Source organism: Patiria miniata, unplaced genomic scaffold (genome assembly GCF_015706575.1).
Source record: "Patiria miniata isolate m_02_andy unplaced genomic scaffold, ASM1570657v1 HiC_scaffold_24, whole genome shotgun sequence".
NCBI lineage: Eukaryota > Metazoa > Echinodermata > Asteroidea > Valvatida > Asterinidae > Patiria > Patiria miniata.
Genome location: NW_024037063.1, coordinates 13,381,477 through 13,390,899, shown reverse-complemented (window position 1 = coordinate 13,390,899; position 9,423 = coordinate 13,381,477). Strand labels below are relative to the sequence as shown.

The following is a 9,423-nucleotide window of genomic DNA, read 5'->3' as shown; positions in this document are numbered from 1 at the left end:
TACAAGGAAGTCATCTTCGCCACACTTTGCAAAGTTAAAGTCTTAAGAGTAAGAGAGCTAGAAGTGATCATCTGTGTTTAGTAACCCTCTAAACGTTGCCACAACATCCAGACAACGCAGTTATCAGCAGCAGCAACAACATGGCAGAGTAAGAATATCTTTTGGACCATTTGGGGTAGCCTATAGTTCGTGTAATTCAACTTGAATTTCGGGGGTTACGTTTTTGCTGGACTCGTTTTTGGGAAACTATGCGGGTTTAGTTTTCAAGGAAGTCGTAATGCATGCCGCTGTCGAGCGCAATTTGAGTCCCCCGCGCAAGTTTAAACTTGCGCGCGCAAGTTCAAACTTGCGCGCGCAAGTTCAAACTTGCGCGAGGGACTCCTGAAGCATGCAAATTACACCGCGCCATTTTAATTTGCGTGCGCAAGTTTAAGCTTGCGCAAAGGTGATCGCAACCTTCTTTTGCGGGCGGGATTTTCATTGACATGATTGATGAAGAATTTTTTTTCTTCAAAACACGAGTAGGGCCTACATGGAGAAATAATGGAATAAATGAATGAATAAAGAAATAAATAAAAAGGGGAATTCAATAAGCGTCAATGAAAAGAAACATTGAGATTTAGCAGTGCTTATCAGAGAAGTTGTTTAACTTTAAGGGTACGTGGGGGAGGGGCCAGGGAGGGGACCGAGAAAGCAATAAAAAAAAGCACACTACTAGCGGCGATTGCTTGGAAAGTGTACTGAAGTTGTTCAAAAATGGAGACCAGCTTGTTACAACTGATAATGTAGTAACCAATGTATAATGTATCACCAACCGATAATGTATCACAAATTGACCGATATTGTATCACTAACGGATAATGTAGCAACAATTGACTGATAGTGTAGTAAAATTTGTATCCGATAATGTATCACGTGTTGACGGATAATGTAACTACAAATTAACTGTATCCGATAATGTATCATCACGGAACGGATACTGTATCAACTGCAGTGTTGTAGGTCTCGAGACCGGTCTCGGTCTCAAGACCGGTCTCCAGACCACTTTTTGCTGGTCTCGGTCTCGGTCTCGGAAGCTGTGGTCTCGGTCTTGGTCTCGGTCTCGGTCCCCTTTGGTCTCGATATTTTGGCTGGTCTCGGGTCGAGACCGGCAATATGTAGCTTTTACAGCTCGATCGATTACTTTGTGTTCACTTCGTTCAGTACCGTTGATAGTTAAAACGTTTGCTAGCCCGTAGATCAAGTTTGTTATATATCGTGGTCGGTTTGGACTCGACTGCACGTTGGAAAGTCCCAAAAGTACATGTAAAGCTGCAGCAGTACCAGTCACTAAACGATTTGGAACAAGTTCGGCATTTATCTGTTGTGTCAGGCACATAAACAAAGTATAAACTTGTAACAATTTATGCAATAAGGGCCTGCCATTTTCGGGGATTGTGTAGTTTAGCCCACCCCTGTGGGCGTAATCACTTACATTTTGTATTCTGAATGAGGTGCTTCAAATTAGTTATATTTTCGACCCCACACAAAAGTAAATTTTTCTACCTGATTTTCCAGCATTGAACTCACACACTCTTACCAGTTACCACTCACTGTTGCCATGAGAGTGTATGATGAGACCCCATTTTCTGGCTGCTCATTTTGAAGTATCCCATTATTCCTCAAAAATTAAAATCCTGTTCAGAAAAAAATTTAAAATCCATATCTGGCACATTCTGGCTACCACCTCGCAACTTGTGGGTCTACATATACAAGTCCACATTCTATGACAGAAATTTTTAAAATTAATTCAACATTTTCTGGCTCCCATTTTTTAAAATCAAGTACACAAGTCTTGTTAGAAGTTAAGTCCTATATTTATTTTAGGAAAAAAGGCACAATGTAAAATTAAAATTGCATCTTTAAATATCCGTTAGAAGTCATAGCTGAAACCAAGGGGTGACTGTGGAGTTTAGGATTCAAGTTCCTATAACAGATGAAATTTTTGCCTTTAACTTTTTACTTTTGTCACGATTGGGTGCAGACAACATGTCAAAGCCCATATTTCTTAAGTGTAACTACTTTTTGCTCAAGTAGGGTGTCATGTATCAATTTGTCAACACTGCCACTGGTCAAAAGTTTGGTCTGTAATCTTTGTGAATAGAAAGGTTACAACTTTCAACTATAATAACATGTCTTTTCTAAAATTTTATTTCGACTATTGTTATTTATTATCAGCGGTCTCGGTCTCGGTCTCGGTCTCGGACCATATTGGTCTCGGTCTCGGTTCCGCCTTGAAGGGGCTGGTCTCGGTCTCGGTCTCGGTCTCGAATCTTCAGGTCTCGGTCTTGGTCTCGGTCTCGGACTATTCGGTCTCGACTACAACACTGATCAACTGATAATGTATCAAAAATCAACCGATAATGTATCAGTATATTTGGAAAAGGTGGAAATAGGCCCCTATTGCAAATTAATTAAAGTCTAATAAGTGCCATTTCTATGATGAGTCCCCACTCGGGAAAGTTTATCATTTAGTTTTTTGTTTTTTAATTTTGGAGGGAGTTGCTCTTGTTTGGAGATGCTCTTGTTTGGAGATGCTCTACTTCCAAGTGGGCCTAGGCTAGTGGCGTATCCAGCTTTTGATGTCGGGGGGAACCGCACTCGCACATCCGCGCCGAAATTAATGTGGACAAGTTCTTTTCTCCGGACACTTGGCCTCCGTATGGGCTCCGTGCTCTAACACAAGAGGGCACGTTTTACCACTTTTGAGAGCACCATGGTCGTACAGGACCATTGATCTCCGTATGGAGATCAATGGACGGGACACAGCATGTGCGAACTGTACTGTACTGGTTCGCGTGCAAAGTTCCACACCACTTCAAGTGCCAGAATGTGCCAAGGCTATTAGCCGCAGTGTCTGCGCATGATCGTCAGGCAACGTCAGCGCGTTGGTCCAGTCAGTTGCCGTGTCACACGCAGCTCCTCTATTTTTTCGTCCACACAACTGATAGCAACGCTAGGCCAGCGAGCGATGGCCGTAAAAAGGGCTTCAGAAAATGCGCAATTTTCATGGCAAACCATAACCGATCCAAACAAACAAAGTTGTTTTAAAGCTATAGTCCATCATTTGTAATTAGTGCATTTTGTTCGTTTGAAGCAACAAAAGTGTTCAAAATCTAATGAATGATACTGAACAACTTACTTGATGAAGTTTCAGCTCAGCTTCAGCTTCATATTCCGAGAAAAACAGCATTCTAGGATCTCAATTTAAAATCAAAAGTTGCTAAATCATATTTCGAATTGTTTTGAATTGCAACTTTACGCGATGTTGCGCACTGATCCAACGAATTATAGCAACCGCGCGCGCCTGTGCGTCGTTCGAATGCTTGTGCGTGCTGCGCCGAATAACAAAACGAACAACTAATTTAAATTTTCCTTCTTTTGCCTTCTTTCATGTCTTTCGTTGATTTCTTCAAAATGAGAGCTTGCTAGAAAGGATCATTTCACAGGGAGTTTAGTCCCCTTACTATCTTTCAACCAGTATGTTTTTCAACAATAATTACGCCGGTTACTTTTTTGGATAGCTGCAAATGATGGACTCGGGCTTTAAGTAGTTAAAGACCTACATGTACTTCATACATATCTATCAAGGTATTTTTTTTTTCTAAAAAAAGGGATTTCGATGCATTTTGACGATATATTATTTCACGGACAAATCGACTAAAAATTAGGTCATGAAATTTTCGGGGTTTTTTTTCGAGAACGACGAAAGTCTCCCAAATGTTGAGGTAATCAAACGAAAGAGTGAACCTTTATCTACAAAAAATCTCGTGAACGTGATGCCGTTAATATTTTAAGAATTCGATGTACACCTAATGTTTCCACCAACGTCCATTTTTCACAACGCGAAAAGATCGTTGCCATTGTAAAGCATAGAGCGAGGAACCCAAACACGGTGTGACCTTGTGACCCATACGCCTAATGATTGGTCGAGCTCCAGTATGGGCCTGCTTAATATTCATAAGTCATTCATTGCACGTTCGCACGTGCCATTCACAACGTTTTCAGGCCAACGTACATTTTGTACGTCGGCGTACATGTTTACATTCGTTTACACGCGTACATGTGATTGAAAATCATGAAATCCCGCAAAAGTCTTCATTTTTCAACCGGCGATTCGGAGCAAACATTAGAAGCACGTGTTTCACATGAAAATGAATATACTTTCCTCTATCTACTTGGCCTTGCCATTTGTTTCGGCCGTTTTTAAGAATCTAATGTACTCCTAAAAACTATCGGCCCTCGATTTTGTTTTTAAAATATGATTTTGTTTGACAGGCCATAACAACACTTTAAATTTGTCAAAAGCAGTTATTTTTGTTATCAAAATAGAGCACACGATTTCAACTTTTCACTCATTTAGCCATCTTGGCCAAACAGTGCATGTATCGAGGCACTTTTTGTGTTTTTCTGTACATGTAGTCTCGAATAAATCTCGTAAAATCTCGCGTACGCTTTTAGGCCATGCGTGCGTGACCTCAGGACGAGAAACTGAGGTCAAACAGGGCTGTGTGCGTGACACGGCTACTGACTGGGTCTCCCAGACTATTCGCTCCCCCAATAACTTTGCATCATTCAAAATACGCAGTGGATGGACCGGGAACCAGTCTGGGTCCTCCCCCAACTCTCCGTTTCTGGCCGTTGGAGGGCACTTGTGCACGGAGCCCATAGCTCCATGGTAAAATCAAAAACTGAGGGGGGGGGGGGGGGGGGTCGTGCCATATTTTCAACGGGGAGTGCTGATAAAATCCTACAATCATGTACACTATATTACTGTACCGTACAATTGCCCAAGCTTTTGTTTTAAGGGGGGGGGGGGGGGGCACCATTCGCATGTGACGTCATTTGTTATTTGTCCACCCACTGACTTCAGTTTGTTGAACCCATACAGTTTGCAGTCCAAACGTCACGAAAATTCCTGGGTCCGCCATTGCAACAGTGGCTTAAATCTGTGCCGGGGGATGGGGGATAGCTATTATAAATTTTTTTTTTTTAAATCCCAGCCGTAAAATTCAAAATAAGGGGGGGGGGGACATGACACTTGGGGCGCTGTTCATGATACAGATGTATCAGCGCATTTCAAGCTTTTTGTCCTTTTCTCCCTTTCTCAGTAGGCCCCCTACTATTTAATACATTTCGGCGGTTGGAAAGTTTGAAAAGTACCTCAAAATCTGCCTTTTTTCTCTAAATACGAAATAATGGGGGGGAGGGGAGGGGTGATCCAATAGCCCAGACCCCCCTCCCCGGTCAAAAATTGGGGCAGGATATATAGGACATAAAACAAACATTTGTGTACACCTTTTCCCCATCTTGTTACATTATCGGTTGATTTTGATACTTTATCGGTTGATACAGTATCCGTTCCGTGGTGATACATTATCGGATACAGTTATTTTGTAGTTACATTATCGTCGACACGTGATACATTATCGGATACAAATTTTACTACACTAGTATCAGTCAATTGTTGCTACATTATCGGTTAGTGATACAATATCGGTCAATTTGTGATACATTATTGGTTGGTGATATGTTATCCGTCGGTTACTACATTATCAGTTGTAACACGGCTTCAAGTTTTTTGCTTTGTAAACCTAATTAGCATTTTATTTATACTCTTGAATGTAAATAAATTATAATTTCCTAGGTGGTGTAACCCGCTGTTAACATTAAAAAGAATGATTATGATCCCTTCAATTGTTCAAGTTTTGACATTATACTAATCATTTACATTATTTTTAAAATGCTTATGTATTCTACAATTAAAAAAGTACTTACTCTTAAAAAAATACTAATTAATTTAACAATTAATAAATTGTACGGTACAATAATTCATATTGTTTTTAGAAATACTTGCATAACATTTCGAGCGCTGTGTACACTTCAAAAATGCATACTTTGAAGAAAAAAAATGAATGCATTACTAATTTAATTAATTAATTAAATGTATTACTTTAACAATTTTTTTTATTGCAGGCTCAATAATTCATATTAAAAAATGTTTACAACTTAAAAACGCTATGCATATAAAATGGTAATTATTTTAAAAAGTAAAAAATTTGCAAATGATTTATTTAATGAATTTAATCAAATGTTAAAAAAAAGGCATTAAGGCATTGTCTCCCGCAGCTCAGTGATGCTATTAAATCGGAGAAAAAAATCTGCTTTAAAAATAATGTTACATATCTGCATGAGTATACCGAGGGGCAAAATAGTTTAGCGGCTCTGTATGTGTGGCCGAGAAAATCTATGCAGTGCGCAAGTTTAAACTTGCGTGCGCAATTTGTAGCAAGGAAATGAATGCGCGCGCAAGTTTTAACTTGCGCGCGCAAGTTAGAACTTGCGCGGGGGACTCACTTTGCGCTCGACACCATTAAGTTAGGTGTGCCTTTATTTCCGGGTTTGTTCATGGTCATGATGGTAGACGGATCCATGCATGATGATATGATGTAGGCTAGTACTAGCATGATTAGTAGTAGTACTACTAGTATTAGCCCGACTGGTCTGGCCGTACTACAGAGCTTGCGATAGTACTGTACGGCCAGACGCAGTCGGGCTATACTAGTATGTGTTACGCCCAAACTATAATTGGGAGTGTCCCAACTATAGTGCGGCAGTTTGGTCGCACTAACTATAGTTAGGACTGGAGTTGCGCCGGACGCTCGATGGTTCCGCGGCCACGCTGGCACCGGCATGTATTCGTCATGCATGCATGCCACAGGGCTGGCGGCCCATGTGGTACTGCCTAGTCATGCTAGTTGGATGAGTTGTCCAGCTGGGTTTTATAGTCCAGCAACATTTTTATGCAAAATTTCAAGATTGGCTTACGTGGCCCAGCTTTAGATGGCCCCACCCATAGCTAATTTCATTGGTCCCAAGTAAAGTCGGACATGTATCACAGCTGTAGTGTAGGGAATGTTTTATAGTCGTACATCAATGTAAACTATAGTTGGGTCTTGGGACCGCAAAATAAAAATATTAGAGTGGCCCAACTATACATAGGCCCCACCCACATAGGCCCCAACTACAGTTGGGACCGTCCTAACTATAGTTGGGACGATCCCAACTATAGTTGGGACCAATACCAAAGTTGGGGCGTAACAGTAGTACTAGTAGGGACAGGTTTTACGTTTTCCTTCCTCCCATGGTTTTGCGCTGTTAGGCAGTACTAGGCATACCTGGGTTAGCATTTTCCAGCTTCACCAACAGCAACATCCCTGAATTAAAATGGAGCGAAGAACCCTTTTCCTCCATTAAGTAAGCCTACTATTAATTATCCAGCCTACTTTTGCTGTGGGGTTTAAAAAGTTGAATTTATAAGTACTTCAAAGTTCAAAGTGCCTTCTCTGAAGTCTGCTAAAAACAATATTCACTGTTAAAGTGTTTTGAATGGTACATGTAGGAAAACTACCTGTATGGTCACTTGCCCTGCCTGTCCAGAGTGTCCAACAGTTGGCATACAGGTGGCAAGTGATAATTCTACATCTGACATGTCTGACACTCGTAGCAGTGAAGATGCTACCACCCCTGGACTGAACACAGCAACTCCAGACACATTGCCAAGTAAGATGGTCCTTGATGGACATTTTTTGTTTTTTTAAATGCTTTGTAAATACCTGAGTCAGTTTACCCATTCGTATTAGTCCTCCCGTGGGTGGTCTTAAACCGCAGTTTAAACACCAGTCAGTGTTTAGACTGCTGTTTAAAACTGTTGCTGCACCCCTTGCGACATGCGCTCAGTCCTGTCAGTACATGCGGCGCGCCAGCTACTGCCAGCTGCTTGAGAGCCACTGATATGATCTCCATATAAAACACAATGTTGAACACATCGCGCACGTCATACACAATGACAGTAGGCTGATCTGAACATGGAGTAAAATGGTAGAACGACATTATTTAAAGTTTGTCATCTTTTTGATGGCTTTTGATCAAAAAGGGTTATGAATGATTCGGCTTGGGCAAACTCCTTCAGCTTTGCCTCAGGAAATTGGTTTGTAAACATCCAATGACTCGGAAGGGGGGGGGGGGTGTTTCATGAACTATTCACCCGCAAATCATGTTATATTTATACTACACGTATCTCCTTAAATTGTTCGCTTTTTACATGTATGTATGTTGGTATCCGTATTACATCAGATAAACTTCACACAATATTGCCCTAGATTGAATAGAGAACTATGCACCCATGTTCAGGGTTGGGTCAAGATGTTACCTCCATGTGGAAACCTACATGTATGGGTTAAAACCTTTTCAGCTCTCGGAACCCTCTAAGCCATAACTTTTTGTTGTGTTGTTAATTTACCATCAGATCCATGCTTCCAATGTGATTGTGAAATGTGGAAGAGAAGTACCTTTTGTCTAGTGGTAGTAGTCATCATCCTGATTATTTTAGTGGTGGTGTTGGTCAGCCTTTTATACAAGCAAAGAAAAGATGGCAGACCTCAGAAACGTCAAGATCCGGAAAATGCCCCTTGTAACGGCCAAGGTATTTAACTCACACAAGATTTGCCATGTGATGACAACTTCTAACAAATTAGAGTGGCTAAAAGAAAATTCAGACTTCGAAAGCGTGTGATTGGTTTTATTTTTCAAACAGTTTCATCAGCTGATTATTTGTTTGCTGCTTGCGTTTTGAAAGTACAGTTTTACATTGTCAATGTTTTGTTAACAATTACAAGATGTGTTATCCACAGATCTTGACCTCTCATACCTAACATTTGCCTAAAATGATCTGTCATGCATTCAAAAGTTAAATATCGCATGACAGACTTTCGTATCCTAAAGATGTATCGTGGCATTCTCCAACAATGTAAATTGATACAATATTTAGTCCCTAGATGTATATCTGCAGTAGGGCCCATGTGTCATATAGGGGGATGTATATCGGGGAGTCCTGTGCACACCCATCATATACATGTATGCATTTCCCATGCAGCTACACTGACCATTCCCAAGTCGCCAGACTTGACCTTAAATTGACCTTTTCTTCAAGAACCAGTGAGACATTCTTATGTGTAAATATCTGTGTCTTTTTTAACGGTACAGGTACTTTCATACCTGATATTCAGACACATTACAATGTATGCAATATTGATAAATATTGCAGACAGTCTACCCATTTTTAGTGGTCGAGAGCTCATCACGTGGGTGATTTTAACGGCCGGTAAAACACTGATAAGCGATGTTTAAAACCATTTGCGAGCACCTGCACTACACGCCAAATGCTTGCAGTACGTGCCACGCTGAGAGCCACTGATCTGATCTCCATATTGGCAATTCCATGGTAACTCATGTTACATTTAGAAGGGGTCTTCCGTCAACTCTGTACTGTTATTCTATAATGTCAAAGTATTTAGGGTGGATTTTTCTCACAGAAGATCCCTT

General features: G+C 40.8%; 1 protein-coding gene across 2 annotated transcripts in view; it reads left to right on the top strand.

Annotated features, from left to right (window-relative positions):
- The window catches only part of LOC119731844, a 32,553-nt gene continuing 23,130 nt past the window's right edge, over positions 1–9,423 (top strand). For both annotated transcript variants that reach the window (XR_005271492.1, XM_038205124.1), the window contains exons 1-3: positions 1–148; positions 7,442–7,602; positions 8,348–8,524. Coding sequence is in view for 1 of the 2 variants with exons in the window: in XM_038205124.1 (XP_038061052.1) it covers positions 141–148; positions 7,442–7,602; positions 8,348–8,524 (346 nt within the window). In the remaining variant the exon portion in view is untranslated. The remainder of the gene's footprint in view (positions 149–7,441; positions 7,603–8,347; positions 8,525–9,423) is intronic.